The sequence below is a fragment of the Chlorocebus sabaeus genome, chromosome 1 (assembly GCF_047675955.1).
Source record: "Chlorocebus sabaeus isolate Y175 chromosome 1, mChlSab1.0.hap1, whole genome shotgun sequence".
Taxonomy (NCBI): Eukaryota; Metazoa; Chordata; class Mammalia; order Primates; family Cercopithecidae; genus Chlorocebus; species Chlorocebus sabaeus.
In genome coordinates this window covers 68852072-68868920 of record NC_132904.1, presented here as the reverse complement: position 1 = coordinate 68868920, position 16849 = coordinate 68852072, and the positions used below count along the sequence as shown (strand labels likewise).

At 43.8% G+C, this 16849-nt stretch overlaps 1 protein-coding gene across 2 annotated transcripts in view; it reads left to right on the top strand.

Moving 5' to 3' along the window:
- CLPB (ClpB family mitochondrial disaggregase) overlaps positions 1 to 16849 on the top strand; it is a 147443-nt gene that overhangs the window by 30712 nt on the left and 99882 nt on the right. For both annotated transcript variants that reach the window (XM_008020024.3, XM_008020023.3), the window contains exon 3: positions 607 to 693. In XM_008020024.3, coding sequence (XP_008018215.1) covers positions 607 to 693 — 87 coding nt within the window. The remainder of the gene's footprint in view (positions 1 to 606; positions 694 to 16849) is intronic.

The window sequence follows — 16849 nt, the reverse complement described above, 5'->3', positions numbered from 1 at the left end:
GGTCTGTGTGGACTCTCCTAGGAACCTAATCTATTGTTTCCATCTTTCCTTGGGTTGAAGGATTTTCAATTTCCAAACAACCACAATACAGATAAACTTGAGGAATGTGATCATTTTGTGAACTGAAAACTACCTAGATAAGACATGTCATTAGGCATTCTGTTCCTAGCATTGGGAAATTAAGGAAGAGCTGTGCACTGGATGAGTCAAGGAAGGCTTCCTTCTCAGGACTCCACAAGCCATAAGGATTGTATTAAATAGCATGAGGGGAGAATTCAAATTGGCAAAGGGGCAGGGAGAGAGCATTCTGGACCAAGGGAGTGAGAGTGTCAGAGTATTAAGATAGGGAGGGACCATTCTTTTCTCAAAGGGTTTGGAAGATAACAAGGGGGACAGACTGACTTAAGGGAAGGAGAAAGGTAGGGGAAGCCTTGATGGGGCAGAATGGCCAGAGGAGCTGAGATTGGGAATGTAGTCCTCAAAGGCCTCTATTTCCCGACTCATTCAGCCTCTCTTTGTTGACTGTGTCATTTTTTTCTATGGTTTTTTCTACTTTTACATCCATGATAAACCATACACTGAAAATATTCCTCTGTCTTGTTTTAGGCTGTTGTCAGAAGGTGCAGATGTCAATGCAAAGCACAGACTTGGCTGGACAGCACTCATGGTGGCAGCCATCAACCGAAACAACAGGTGAGAGACCTCCTTCCACACAGGGCTCCTTTAGGCAGATCCCTGCAGACCTTGCTCCTTAGCACTCTCCCACCTGGTGTGCCTCCCTGCTGTCTTCTCCAGAGGCAGGGAGATGGATTCAGATGGAGGTACTGGACTTCACCTGGTGCATTGGACTGTATAGTAGCTGTGGACAGGAAAGATGTAGCCTTGAATCCCAGCTCCCTCAGTCATTGGCTTTGTGACCTTAGGCAAGTCATTTGCATTATTGTAGCAACCAAATGTTTGGAAGCCTGTTGTAAGTGGTTGTGTGTATAGGTGCAAGTTATTGTCATGTTCTGTTAACCACCGTCTGTTGATCTTGAGAAGTCTGCAGTTACTGTCCCCAGTGAGTGCTCCTCCAGGGGCTTTTTCTTTGGAGGTTCTGATGGAAACTAGGAAGATGGGGGACTTCTTTCCCTCCCATTGGAGGCTGTGCTATTTTCCTGTCCCCTCCCCAATCCTATCAGGTTGTAGCTATTGTATGAAGATTGTAATAGTTTACTTTGTGTAGTGAGTTATCTAATTCTCACAATCACTCCACAAAATATGTAATGCTCATTTTATAGCTCAGAAAACTGAAACCCAAAGAGATAAAGTGATTTATTTGTGTCACATGGGCAGGATTTACAACCTGGTTTGGCTGCCTGTAAGATCCGTGTTTTTGGGTTTTGGGGTTTTTTTGAAGTACAGTCTTGCTTGGTCACCCAGGCTGGAGTGCAGTGGCACGATCAATGGTTCGCTGCAGCCCCGGCCTCCTGGGTTCAAGTGACCCACCCACCTCACCCTCCTGAGTAGCTGGGACTACAGTTATGCACCATCACACTGGGCTAATTTTTTTTTTTTTTAAAGATAGGGGTCTCACTGTGCTACCCAGGTTGGTCTTGAACTCCTGACCTTAAAGTGCTCCTGCACCCTCAGCCTACTAAAGTATTGGGATTATAGGTGTGAGCCACCGTACCCAGCCATGGTCTGTGTTTTTTACTTTATCTCACTGCTACCTCCCGATGCCAGATACCAGCCTAGTGCTGATGCTGCCTTTACATTTCAGTCTGTTCTGATTTCTGCCTTGGAGTCTGTATAATTCTGGAAGTGCTGGAATGAAGTACACGTTTGCTCTAGCTATGATTGTTCAAAAGAATTGATTAAATAAGAGCAAAAAGGGATATTTTCAAAGAAAGCAGACTGGGTGCTTTAGTAACAGCCATTAAAATTGATAGTTGGAGGTACCAATTTCAATTCTTTCTGCAAGTAGGTGTTTAAGGCGTACTGGCCACCTGTGAAAAGATTTAAGTGTGAAGGAACAAATGTAACTGGGATTTTATGATATAGAGATAGTACTGCCTCAGCCTGACTGAGAGTTAGCTGTACATGAGATGGGTCTCTCTTCTCTGCTCCTTTGTTGTGGACTTGTTCTCAGTCACTCAGTTTCCTGATTTGCTTTCTTTAGCTCCAAGCACCTATTCTTTTTTCTTTTTTTTTTGAGACGGAGTCTCACTCTGTTGCCAGGCTGGAGTGCAGTGGCCTGACCTCGGATCACTGCAAGCTCCGCCTCCTGGGTTCAAGCAATTCTGCTGCCTCAGCATCCCGAGTAGCTGGGACTACAGGCGCACTCCACCACACCCAGCTAATTTTTTTGTATTTTTAGTAGAGATGGGGTTTCACCATGTTGGCCAGGGTGGTCTCGATCTCCCGACCTTGTGATCCGCCTGCCTTGGCCTCCCAAAGTGCTGGGATTACAGGCGTGAGCCACCGTGCCTGGCGCACCTATTCTTTAAAAGCAAAATTGATATAAATAGGCTTCGTAGTTGAGACCTAGAGTCCAGTCCTGGTTCCAAGCCTTAATTGAATTTCAGAGCTCCATGGATAGCCTGTTTCTTCATCAAAAATTAATTATTTCTATGAATATTAAGTAAATATCCGCCTTTAGCCAGGCCCTGTGCTAGTGTTTGCAGAATCTGAGACCTTGGGGAGTTTGCAGTCTAATGGGGAAAACAAATGCAAGTAAAGAGACATAGTATAGTATGATCAGTGATTTCAGAGCAGTGTGTATGGGATACTATCGAAGCAAAGGGTGTGAGGGGACTCAATGTGGCAGCATAGTAGATTCTCACCATATTCTTTTGAGAATCAAATAAGGTAATGTATGTGCTACAGATTATAAATGGTGGGTTGTTAGTCCCTGATGCCCCCATTAGATCTCTGTACACAAACACACGTGTTATTCTATGCCACTGGTAGTTCACCACATGCACCAGTCTTTTCCCCCAGCTTGTAGGTGTTTCCCTCTGCAAGAAACAGCCAGTGGTGCTAAAGAAGGAGAGATGGAGAGGTGTGTTCCCTTCTGTGTGTAGTATTTTCGAGGTGGAGACTGAATAGGAAACAACACAATGCTTAAGAATACTGTCAATTAGTGATCAGTTGGCTAGTATATGTGCTTTTGGGGACACATCTCTTTGAATCTAATGAGTTGTTGGCTTAACTGATTGCTCTGTCTTTATCCAGAGCTGCTAGCAAATCAGTGATGCTTGTTGAGAAAAGTGAGAGTGTTGGCTTGTATTTACTTGCTTTAGTTCGTAGGACTAATTAAGTATCCATTTTGTGACCTTCTCTTCCTTCCACTATCCAGGGAGGACAGATTTTTACTGAAAACGGCACACTCTTGGCTTGGATTTATGTGTTCTTATCACAGAATTTTTTTTGGCCCCTACTGTTCGCCACGTACTGTTCTATGTACTTGAAATAACATTGATGAAAAACAAAGATCCCTGCCCACATAGAGCTGCTTTCTGTATTAGTTGTGGTCCTTTGGTAGAGAAAGGCGTGGATAGACAATAAACAATGAGTATAATGGATATGTAAACTATATAATATATTAGAAGATAAGCAGGGCCATGGGAAAAAGGAAAAGTAGAACTTGTTAAAAAGGGAATACCAGGAGTACATTGGTCGGGGTGAGTAGGCCTCATTGTTAAGGTGCGCTATGAGTAGTCTTGAAGGATTATCATATCCATACCAGCACAATCTGCCAATAAGTTTTTCCTTAGTAGAACTGTACTAGTTTTCATATAATCAATCACCAAATCCTTCCAGAATCATATTGGTCGGGCCTGAAATGCTACCACCTTTGAATTAGATTTTGATAAAGGGAAGATAGAGGGGGAGCACCCTTGATTCAAGGCTGAAAACAGAGAACCTTCACCTCCTTTAGGATGCAGGCAGCCGCAAGCTTAAGAGAGAGATCCTCAGAGTAGCCCAATCATTTCACGCTAATGCTGCTTAATAATATGTTAAGTCTTTAGGGATATAGAATACAATAGTCTCTATCCTTAAGGAGCTTAACGTCTTATGAATTTCTAGATCTATATGTTCTTTTTATTTAGTTTTGAATAGGAAATAACAGTGCTATTTAACTACATTTTAAAAATATGTACAATAGTTTAATTTATAATTTATTTTCTCCTTTTATTTCCAAAAAGAGTTTGAAGTGACTTAAATTAAAATACAAATATAAATATACACAGGAGAGGGAAAACTGGATCAAGATCAGAAATCGTATTGGTTAAAGGAAAGATAATTGTATAAAGATTGAGCCAGAGATTGTCTTTTCTGAAAATAGATTTATTGTTTTTGTAAAAATCATATAGAAAATAGTAGTCGCCTGAATTCCCTCCATCTAGAAATTGTTATATATATGTTTATGTACAAATTTAACATGAATGGGACCATGCTGTATTTATTGTAAATTAAGTAATTAGGGAAATTGAGTATTACTTTAGGTTGAAGTTTCCTGATAGGGCAAAAAAGGAATACAGAGAGTTCTATCTTTGTATATTATATATATATATTTTTGATATTATTATATTTATAGTATATATTATCATTATGTATATCCAGCTAACATATTTTAAAACTCTGTGGTGTCAGGTGCTAATGTGCTAGGCTATCAGGAATTCAGAGAATAAGCAGTCACAGCTTTTGCCTTAAGAAGCTTACTTGGACTGCCGACATCAAGGACTTGAGTAATGTGATGCCCATTGTCTTCAGTAGCCGTGCTGCCAAAGCTTTACCAACATTCTACTAGGACAATCGTTTTGCCAGCCCTAGTAACAGCTTGGGTATAGTATTGACTCAAGGAACAGTCATTGGGAGTCTGGCCCCCTTCTCCACAGTGAGCCCTCTATAAGCCTCATGCCACAAGGCACTTGTTTAGCCTGAGTCTGGGTGTCTCATTCTATATTGCACTCTGACCCAGTCCAGCTAAAGGCTAAGCCAAAGAGTCCCAGAATGATCACTGTGACTTAGCATAGCCTTCACCGGCTTGTGCAAATATACACAGCCTTCAGCTAAATTCAATTAGTTTTTCTTTAAGAAGGGAAAGAAATCCAATTTTACCAAACATGGACAGACGGTGGAAGGCACTTTGATGTTACAACCTCTCGGTGATGCTTTACTTAGTCACAAGTTCATAAGCAAGAAGGCTTAATTACTTGGGAAAACACAGGATTAAAACTGGACACAATGGCTGAGTATCCGCTCTCGGGCGACTTGATTCGAACCCATGCACCCAGTTCGTGTGTGGTGCAAACTTTGATGTGTGCTATGACAAGCTGAAAGTCATGACCCCCTTGGGGAAGCTCCTTCAGATGGCATTTGCAGGATGTGTAGGCGGAGAGGCAGGGCCTGCCAGGCCTGTTTGCTCAACTTTGATGTCCAAGCAGCCACAGGCCCCGCTATTTGCTCTTCTACTGTGGGATGGATTGGGAGCCTCCTACCTTTCCCAGTGAACAATGACCAGCAATGAAGTGTGACGACTGTTGACCATTCCAGAAGTCTGGTGGACCAGAACAGGGCTTTGGGAGGTGCAGAGCCTGGGGGGCGAAAAGCTGTTCATAGGACAGTCATTTCTCCAGATATAGCTTTCCTTAAAGCTCTAGTGTTGTTAGGTGCTTGCAATGGAGATAAAAATGGTCTCATGAGTTTTAGCAGGTTTTAAGTACTCCTTGGCCCTCTGTTCCAACAGCACTAAGGTGTTTGTAAATTGGAAGTTTAAGTTGTTCCTAGTCCCTTAATTATAGTATATGTGCAGAGGATAGTGGTTTGAAAGAAAAATTGTATGACTTAGATTCTTATAATTTCTAATTCATAAAAAAAGATGTCAAAACATATATCTTATAAAGCAGTAGTACCCAGAACATATAAAGAAGTCTTACAAATCAATAATTTTAAAAAATCAAATTTTTTTAAATGGGCAAAAGATTTGAGCAGATGCTTCTTCAAAAAAGAGATGGGTGGCAAATAAGCACATGAAAACATACTCAGTGCAAACTCAAGTCACAATGAGATACCACTACATACCTACTACGGTAGCTAAAATTTAGGAAAACTGACAATACCAAGGGCTGACAAGGATACAGAACAATATTGATAAATCACTGATAGGAATTCATAATGGTATAGCCACATTGGAAAACACTTTGGCAGTTTCTTATAACGGTAAAGTATACATTTACCATACCACACAGCAATAGCAACTCCTAGGTATTTGTCTAAGAGAAATAAAAACATACATCTGCAGAAATACCTGTATGTAAATATTTATAGCAGCTTTATTCATGACCACCAAAAACTAGAAATAACGCAAATGTCCATCAACTGGTGAATGGACAAATTGTGGTACATCCATATAGTGAAAACAGCCAAACAAACAATAACAACAACAACAACAAAAGCACCATGCTAAGCTAAAACCAACACAAAAAACCACCTACTCTGTAATTCCTTGTATATGACATTCTGGAGAAGACAGAACTTTAGGGACAGAAATCAGGTTGCCAGTGTTTGGGAAAGGGAGGAGAATATATAGGAACTTTGGGGGATGATGGAGAAGTTTTCTGTATCTTGATTATCATGTAGGTTACATGAGTGTATATAATTATCAAAATTCATTAAATTATATATCTTGAAAAGGATGAATTTTATGATGTGTAAATGCTTCTTCAGTAAACTGACTTTAAAAACTTTTTAAAAAGCTCTCATCTATCTCTTAATTTTCATTATTAATTGTGACCAGTGGCATACTGAGAATTTATGTTAGTAGTATCAAAATTAATTCATATTGTTAATGGTCACCTGGAATGTTGTGAATTCTTATTGTTGATGATATCTCACATTAGAGTGATATGCATTCTGATTTTTAGTAGGGAATGAAGATTTGTCAGTTCCTACTATCAGTGATGTAATGAAGTGTAATTACTGATGAATAGTGATAAATTCACTTTATGAGTAGTATACAGTGGACTTGTATAAATTCATAAAGTATATGATTCTGCATTCCAGCAAGGAGAAAGTTGAGGGTACAGACTGGGAGCTTGCCTCTCCCCCACCATTCTTGGGTTCCTTATCTCTGTACTGTCATGCAGGGAGACCACCTATATAGTGAGGCCATTGTGGTGCTTCAGGAACCAAAGATCCTGAAAAGGGAGGCTGGTGTGGGGAGATTTTGATTTGATCCTGCTTGGGCTTGGTGGTGGCTTTTGCAAGCCCCTCCCTCAGAGAAGGTGAGAACTGCAAGGCAGAGCATGAAGCACAGCAGAACTGTTTGAAATTCCCCACAAGAGTCTCCCTCCCTCCTTCTGCCTTTTCTCCCCGAGTGCATTTCATCAGTGTCGGAAGGACTGGTTCCCGGCACTGCCTTCCCTGCTTGGCCAGGGTCCCTGAGGAACTGAGCTAATGAGTGGATAACACGCATTTGCCAAGGCCTTCCTGGATGTGGTACCTGGGCTTTGTTAATTTTAAAGTGCTGCCATCCTTGGCTGAAGACCATTCAATTCCCTCTCACAGCAGTCATTTATTTTTAGCATTTGCTTATTTTCCCTCTGCCTTACTAGGGGGAGAAGGTGCATTAAACCCTGTCTTTAAAAAAACAATAGCCTAAGCCAGATTGCTGTCCTACAGAAGAGGTTTTAAAGGCCTTCCTTTGTGGACCCCAACAGCCCCATGGGTGTTCTTAGAGTGAAGAGCAGGTGCTGCTCTTGCAGCTAGACCACTGGCAGCCTCCCTGGGAGGCTGTCCTTCCTTGCTGGCTAGCTGTATGTGGGGCAGGTAGAGTACCAGTGTACCTGTGCTTGAAAGTAGGTCCTTAGGGAGCCTAACCAACCACGTGGAAGTTGGTCCTTAGGGGCATAGAGCCTTTTCCGTCTTCTAACCTACTCTTGGTCTGGCTTCATGCTGTAGAGTAGGGCTTCCTTCTGCCCAAGGCGGCTGGGCTTTGTGCTGTGTGATCTCCTGACTGTAGTAATGATGATGGCAATAGTTGATTGGGTGCTTTCTGTGTGCCAAGCCCATGTCAAGCACTTCCCATGTTGGGTCTAATCCTTAGGGCAATCTTGAAAGGGAGGGATTATTATTCCTATTTTACAGATAAGGAAAATGAAGCTCAGAGTTGCCCAAGGTTGTCCAGTTAGTAAAAGAAGGAGCCAGGATTTGAAGCTGGGCTTTTCTGAACCCCAAACCCTTGCTCTTTCCACTGAACTACACTACCTATGGAGGGAAGGGGCAGGGAGCAAGGCCATGGGATGGACCAAAGGATGCTGGGACCAGGAGTCAAGTCGGCTCGATCAGGGTTTCTTGATGCTCCATGATGTATTAGATGGATTTTGAGAAATGTAAAAACAGACAAGCCGCTCTCCTTGTTCTCAAAAAGCTGACAGTCAGAAAAGGGATAAAAGTCCCACTTTGGAGAATGAGGCATGTGTTAGTGCCACAGAGAAGAAAGTGTAGAGTGCTGTGAAGGAGATGATGCTGTGTAGAGGCAGCATCATGAAAAGCGGTCCTTTCAGAGGAGTCAGGCCTTGAAAGATGGACAGGATTTGATTGGTAACATAGGGAGTAGGGGGAGAGCATTTCCAGAAGGACCATTGTGAGCATAGGCTCACAAAGTTGGAAAGTAGAGATGTGCTAGTAGGAGCAACTGGCAGGGAACCCTAGAACATGGGACGCCTGAGCAGGGTACCTTGATATAGGCTGGCTTTTGTTACAGGTGGCCACCAGCCCAGTGCACGACAGTAACCAGTATTCCCCAGCAAGGAAGGGTGGGTGAGGGTGCTGGCCAAGTGCCCAGAATGCCAGCACCGTGCCCCCAGAAAAGTGTGCTGGGCTTGACGTTTCTCCCACCCCTACTGCTATGACCGATTATCTCTGAGTAACAAAGAGTCATTTCTAATCCCATTTGGAATCGTTGCTCAAGATAATCCTGTTTTGTGGTAATGATATTCTAATTCCAGCATGCACCCGTAGTTTGGCAGACACATGCCTTAACCCCAGGCAACTCAAGACACTGCTCCCTGGAAATCAGTGCCAGCTCATTTGCCTAACCTGACAGTCTCAGGGTACACTTCCTGGGCCCAATGCTCTATTCTGTCCTGGGGTTCTGTGTTCAGTGCTGTCTTCATGGAGAGTGGCAGTTGGGGATAGGAGAGCATCCAGTGTTCATTCAGTTCAGCTGCTTAGGGGAGGGTGCTCCATCTCTAGGAACTGTGAGATGGTCTAGTCCTGTACCTCTTCTTCGAGAGACTTCTTTAAAAACAACTGTACCATAAGCTGCTGATTTTAACAGAGCTACCAGGCTGGTGGGCCAGGGGTCGGCAGTAGATACGATTTCTGGCTTTTAGTAAGATATTTGGATATCTCTAATGACATCTGTATGAGTAAAATTATGATGTAAAAAATAGTATAGTCAGACTAATAAATGTAAATGATCTGGTTCATTGTTTATGTATGAATGGACATCAGACTAGAGAGCAGGCTTGAGTGGTGAGCCATGGGGCCTTGTCCTGTTCAGTATTTTATATCACTGATTTCATTGAGGTCATTGATAAATTCCAACAGAGTAAAGGAAGCTTGAGGAGGTACTAATATATTGGGTGAAAAAATAGGGGACATTAAATAAAACCTCAGTGGGCTAGAGCAATGGTTAAATCTGTGTTGATAAAAACTAACAGGGATAAGTATATGGGTCAACAATTAAAATAAAAACCAACTGTAAAACCCAACGTGCAAAACTTAGCAATACTAAAAGTAAAGCCTAGAAGCTGACTAAAAACCCATTATGTTGTCTGCCGTGCAACATCAGGCCCCAGAAGTGAATTGATTCAACAAATATTGACTGCCCTGTATAGGCTCTATGTGTGAGGAGATGGAAATAGTCAAGGCACAGTCCCTGCTTTGGGGAGCATCCGGTCTACTTATGTATACTATGGTAGTGAAGAATAGGGGCTCTGGAGTGAAACTGCGTGAGTTGAAGACCTCGCTCTGCCTCTTAAAGTTCTTAGCTTCCCCATCTGCAAGATGGGAATAACAGTGGCACCTACCTCAGCATAAGGTGGTTGCAAAGATTAAAGTGCACATAAAACTATTTAGTGTAGTGCATAAGTAGGTATCTGCTGCTGTTATTAATATTGTTTTTCTTTTTATTGTTACTTTCACCCGAGTCTAAGAGATATGCCAGCCTGATCATACTGTTCTGGATCATTTGCCTAGAGAGAGCCTAGTCTGGGTCCATACTATAATAAGTCCTAATATCTAGGGCCTGACCACACTGGCCTTAGGTTTGGTGAGCATGTATTATGAACCACAAATTGAAAGACATGGAAGTGTATTTAGAACTAGGCTGAGGATGTAAAATTGGGATTATCTTGGAAACCCTGTTGTGGGTGATCTTGATTCCCTGGCCATCTGCTTAATGTGCCATGCCTTCCTTGAGCCTTGCCCCTAATTACATCACCTCTGTCTGGGTTCACCACTGATTTTACCCTTGTCCATCTCAAACAGACTCCTTCTTATCCCAGCTAGCTGCTATGACCTGCTTTGCTTTAACTGTCATCTGAAAATATCACTGTTCCTGGTACTATGCAGTAAGGGCTTAGTAACTATGGGATAATAAGACAGACTAATGGATGGTCGGCTGGGTGAGAGCCAGTGTGGTTTAGGGGAATGTACACCAAGTTTAGACTCAGACAGACCTGGATTCGAATCTTGGTTCCTGTGCTTATTTAATGTGTACACTTGGGTAACTCATATTATCTTGCTGAGCCTTAGTTTACTTATTTATAAAATAGGACTGGTACCTCATCGCAAGTTGTTATAAGGATCTGAAATAGTGAATATAAGGTGTCTAACACACTGTGGCCGCTTTATTATAATTATTGATCTTTGCCTTTTGAGGTAAATAAATAAAAATTATCCTCATTTGAGGAAACTGGAGCACATTTTCTATACAGGTACCTTATTTCCTACCCAATCTTTAATTCATTTCCTTGGGAATCTGGCTTTAAAAAGAAAACTGTTCTCCCTGCCCTCTTTACTCTCAGCTCATGTCCCATGCCACAGGACTTGTAGATTTAACAAATGCTAGTGCCTTTGGTTGGGCCACCCGGCTTTCCTGACCAGCCAGAGACCAGGTTACTGAATGAGCCACAATTCATTTGACTTTCCAGCAGACCTCCTGAACTGTGACCTCTTCGCTTCCTCCCCTCATCGAGGTGTGCACTGGGTTGAGAAGAGGTCACTCTTTGTCTTCTCCTTGGGACCCGTGACACTCATCACAGTGATCCTATGCTTCAGATGTGGGGGGTGGGGAGGAGGAGGAGTTAGGAGAGCTTCTTCTGAAGCTCAACATTGTGTAGGGATGACCTGGAGCTGAGATCACTGCCCTTCTTGCTTCACCAACTCCAGCTGCTCGCCAGCCGTCTTTGACACGCGCCTGGCCCAACACAAGCCTGAGCTCACACCACAGGTTTTCTCGCTCTTGCCTAAACAATGTGAGCACCCCAACCCCCTCTGGCCACTGAAAGCAGAAAGCCTAAACATCGATCGAAGTAACTGCCCTCCTATTTATTGTGACTCCCCACCACCCTGAAAGCAAGAGCCCATCACGGTCAGTGTGAGCCAACCTTCCTACATGTGCTCCCACTTTTAATCTAATTACAGCCTGATCAGCAAATTAATTTCGCTGTGGCTCCAAAGGGAGTTCCATGAATCTCAGGATCTGCTGCTTAGGGACCACCCTCCTGTTCATTTCGTCAGCTTTGTCTGGGAACTTTCTGTAGCCCAAGAAGGAGCTACTACTCAGAAGAGGAAGATAGAGGTTTTCCACAGCTAAACCACCTGCAGCCTAGTTGGGACCTTCATGTGGGAGAAGGCTGAGCAGGGCAGAGACAGCTGCTGTCCATCTTTCTCTCCCATATTCCATCAAATAAAATAGTGATTTCATTTATTCATCTTTCATTTATTTATTCATGTGCTCATTCAGAAAACATCTATGATCCAGGCACTGGGCAGGGAGCTGGGAAATAAAGTTGAGACATGGCCCTTACCCCCATAGTCTAGTGGGAAAGGCAAATAAAAGTAAGCAGGCCATCATGATACAATATGAGGGTCACCTACCATGGGGGTGAGAACTGGGTGCTGTGCAGACACAGAGAAAGAGCATGGACTCAGATTGGGAATCAGAGAAGATTCAGTTGAGTTGGTGATGGCGTCACCAAGGAGCCCTGAAGGTGAATGAACACCAACCAACTGAAGGAGGGGACAGGAGGTGGCATCTTTGATGGCCCTTGGTGTACTTCAGGGAGTTCATTGTTTTCACTGGGTCTTTAATGTTTCAGCCCCAAAGATTACTGGATCATATAGGAATTAGGACTTCTATAATTGAGAGACTCCCTGAAAGGGATTAACTTCTGAAACAAATGGTCAGGTTCAATTAATATATAAATAAAAGAGATAGGACTTCAACCCTTTTTGAAAAAAAACATCCTTCTATGTTGCTGCATGTATATCCAGCCTGTTGCTTCTAACTGCTGCATTGTGTTTCATAGTGTGTGACTACCACATTTACCTTATCCATCCCCCGAGTGGTGGCACTTGATGGCCCGCAACTCCCCACTGCCACAGAATGCTGGGATGAACCATTTCTTGTGTTACCCTTTATGGACCTGCATAAGAATTTTTCTGGGAATTATATAGTCAGGAGCAGAAGTGCTTGGTCATAGGGTAAGGTGCTTTAATGAAGTCCTACACGATTGGCTTCCAGAATGGCTGTACCAGTCTGTACCCTAACAGTGCATGAAGAGTCCCAGATCCTCATGTCTTCACCAACGCTTGCCATTTTTCAGCTGTCTAACGTTTGTCAATATGTTGAATTTACAGTGATATCTCATTTTAATTTGCATTTCTGTAATAACAAATGAACTTGAAGATTTTCTTTATATACCTAGTAATAATCTTTTTTTAGTTTCCTCCTCTAGGCTGTTCATATCCTTGCTTCATTTTTGGGGGGCCTTCTTTTTCTTTTTTCTTTTTTTTTTTTTTCTATTTCCTTTTTTTGAGACAAGAGTCTCGCTCTAGGCCGGGCGCGGTGGCTCAAGCCTGTAATCTCAGCACTGTGGGAGGCTGAGACAGGCGGATCACAAGGTCAGGAGATCGAGACCATCCTGGCTAACATGGTGAAACCCCGTCTCTACTAAAAAATACAAAAAACTAGCCGGGCGTGGTGGCGGGCGCCTATAGTCCCAGCCACTCGGGAGGCTGAGGCAGGAGAATGGCGTGAACCAGAAAGGCGGAGCTTGCAGTGAGCTGAGATCTGGCCACTGCACTCCAGCCTGGGTGACAGAGCAAGACTCTGTCTCAAAAAAAAAAAAAAAAAGAGTCTCGCTCTGTTGCCCAGGCTGGAGTGCAGTGGTGTGATCTTGGCTCACTGCAACCTCTGCCTCCTGGGTTGAAGTGATCCTCCTGCCTCAGCCTCCCAGTTAGCTGAGATTACAGGCGCCTGCCACCACACCTAGCTAATTTTTGTATTTTTAGTAGAGACGGGGTTTTACCATGTTGGCCAGGCTGGTCTCCAACTCCTGGCCTCAAGTGATCTGCTTGCCTCAGCCTCCCGGAGTGCTGGGATTATAGGCGTGAGCCACTGCGCCTGGCCTGTTGGGCTTTCTGATCCTAGCACTTCTGTCAAAACCTTATTTGGGGCAAAGTGCTCCTACAGACTGTTAACCACCTGAAAGTCAGTATTGGGAAGTGAAGGGAATTTTATTGCCCCCATAGTCTAATGGGAAAGGCAAATAAAAGTAAGCAGGCCATCATGATACAATATGAGGGTCACCTACCACAAGGGTGAGAACTGGGTGCTGTGCAGACAAAGAAAACGAGCATAAAAGAGGGAATAAAAGTCAGTATTGGGAAGTGAATATAACATACTTATGCCATAGACATTCTCTGCTTCCCCAAATTAGTAAGGGTAATAGGGTATCTGGAGATTATCCCTAGCCTTTGAGGGGTGTACTACCATGAGAGGCCACATCTTTAGCTGGTTGAGAGAATGGCTAATAATCTTTTTTTTTTTTTTTTTTGGCCCAGGCTGGAGTGCGGTGGCATAACCACAGCTCACTGCAGCCTTGACCTCCTGAGCTCAAGCGATCCTCCCGAGTAGCTGGAACTACAGGCATGTGCCACCACACCTGGCTAATTTAAAAATTTTTTTAAGAGATAGGATCTCACTGTGTTGCCCAGGCTGGTCTTAATCTCCTGGGCTCAAACGATCCTCCTGCCTCAGTCTCTCAGAGTGCTGGAATTATAGGTATGAGCCACCATGCCTGCCAGAGAATTGCTGATATTCTTAAGCCTTTACCCAGTGAGTGTCTGTGGAGTAATTCCTTTGAGTGAAGATGTTTCCTGATATAGACAAACATAATTGAGTGGCCTGGTGTACTCTGCCTCCTTTAATCCAACTGTTAAGACCGTGAAGGCCTAGCCTTATATCCCAGCCCATTTGGTACCAGCTACTCAAATTTAAGACAGTAATAGTGAAACCAGAACCTACCATATGGCAGCCAGTATGCCAGCACCAGAACGAAGGAGAAGTTGCTATTGTCCTATTGTCCTTTAATGGATCAGCTCCAGTAGCAGTGCCTACCTTCCTCTGTGCCGTCAGATTCGGTTCTTATTGCTCACTCTGTATTCTGTATATCAGCCAGGTGGGCTGACTCACCATCATCTCCCCATGTAAGTCACCTTCTCCCAAATGCTGTTTTGAGTTGGAGATTTCTTTCTGCTTCAGCAGAAAACAAAAGAGGCAGAAATCATTCCATTTCCATTGTCTCCTTACTGCTGCTCCTGGATGCTGCTGCTTTTGCCTTGCCTTGACTTTTGGTACCAGTGTAATCCTTGGTTTCTGGCTACTCACTTGGTTTATAATCTATTCTGCCTCACCCTCTAGTTCTTGACCTCTGCCCTCATATACACCTTTGCTGCCTGGTGTGTGGCCCTTGATTTTATTTTGACTGTGAACTTCTTGGCACTCCCTGGTGTTGGCCTACTGCTAAGCCTGTTTTCATCATCCTTGCCTTAGATTTCTCGAACCTGGCTAGCCTCCTACTCTGTTTCTGCCGTGCTGTATGCTATATGCTGTAGTTTCAGTGAGGTTCTTTTGGTGATCAAAGCTAGTGGTGAATCATACTCTTGTAGCCCTATAGCCCGATCTGGGCTGGCTTCTCCAAGAAGGGCCTGACCCCATTGGAGCTCTTGGTTAGATGCTTTGTAAGTACATGAAGGCTGTTGAACAAAAAACCTACTGGCCATATGGCAAGGTGTTTGATGCCACTGTTGGCTACTGAGCAGCCATGGTTTCTTTAGCCCTGTCTATACCCCACAGTGGTGCTGATGCCTTTTGAGTATTATTAAAAGTGAAGGGAGGGCCGGGCGCAGTGGCTCACCCCTGTAATCCCAGCACTTTGGGAGGCTGAGGCAGGCAGATCATGAGGTCAGGAGATGGAGACCATCCTGGCTAACATAGTGAAACCCCGTCTCTACTAAAAATACAAAAAATTAGCCGGGCGTGGTGGTGGATGCCTGTAGTCCCAGCTACTCAGGAGGCTGAGACAGGAGAATGACATGAACCTCGGAGGTGAAGCTTGCAGTGAGCTGAGATAGTGCCACTGCACTCCAGCCTGGGCGACAGAGTGAGATTCTGTCTCAAAAACAAACAAACAAACAAACAAAAAGTTAAGGGAATCTTCTCTGAGGTTTCAGGATGAGTCACTATCTTGAATGCTTACCCCCTTTGGCCTCCAAGTTTGTGAAGTGAATTGCCCATTCCCTTTGATTGGGTTAGCAGCCATAGGGTCGATCCTAGTCACTCTCTCCACCCCACCCTGCCAGACCACTGTCTGCCCTCCAGGACCAAGGGCAACATACGTGGTTGCTTGGACACGTCCTACAGCCTGCAAATTGGACAGATGGAATCAATACTCATGAACCTGGAGAGGCCCAAGTAGCACAGTTAGTGACACTAGCTGCCTGGAGGGACAGCATGCCATGGGAGGGAGTGTGATTGAATGGTGATTGGACACAGCAGCTGAGGATTAACCAAATTACGTCTCTTTGAGTTTAGATAGACACTTGGATTTTAATACACATCAACTTGTGCAGAATATAGAAGAGCTGCCTTCTTAACACAGGAGTATGCCAGCATGAGTGCTGGGGTGGTCAGGTATAGATCTGGTACCCATCACAGCCCAGATTCATGTGATTATTGCTAAGATTATACAAACAGAGGGTAAAGAGCTTGTGGAGCTCTTTTTTTTTTTTTTTTTTTTTTTTTTTTTTTTTTTAATGTGTCAGGCACTATGGAGTTTTACATACTTATAACCTGCACAGCAGCCATCATTATCTCCATTATGCTGGTAAGGAAATGAAGGCCCAGAGGTGTAGTAACTGGTCCAAGAACACACAATCAGTAAATGATAGAGCTTTGATTTGAACACAGGTCTCTCTGTGCTTGTTATAAAATGTCATGCTGTCTTCCCAGTTTAGATGTCTTTTTTTTTTTTTTTTTTTTTTTTTGAGACGGAGTCTCGCTCTGTCGCCCAGGCTGGAGTGCAGTGGCCAGATCTCAGCTCACTGCAAGCTCCGCCTCCCGGGTTTACGCCATTCTCCTGCCTCAGCCTCCGGAGTAGCTGGGACTACAGGCGCCCGCCACCTCGCCTGGCTAGTTTTTTGTATTTTTAGTAGAGACGGGGTTTCAACGTGTTAGCCAGGGTGGTCTCGATCTCCTGACCTCGTGATCCTCCCGTCTCGGCCTCCC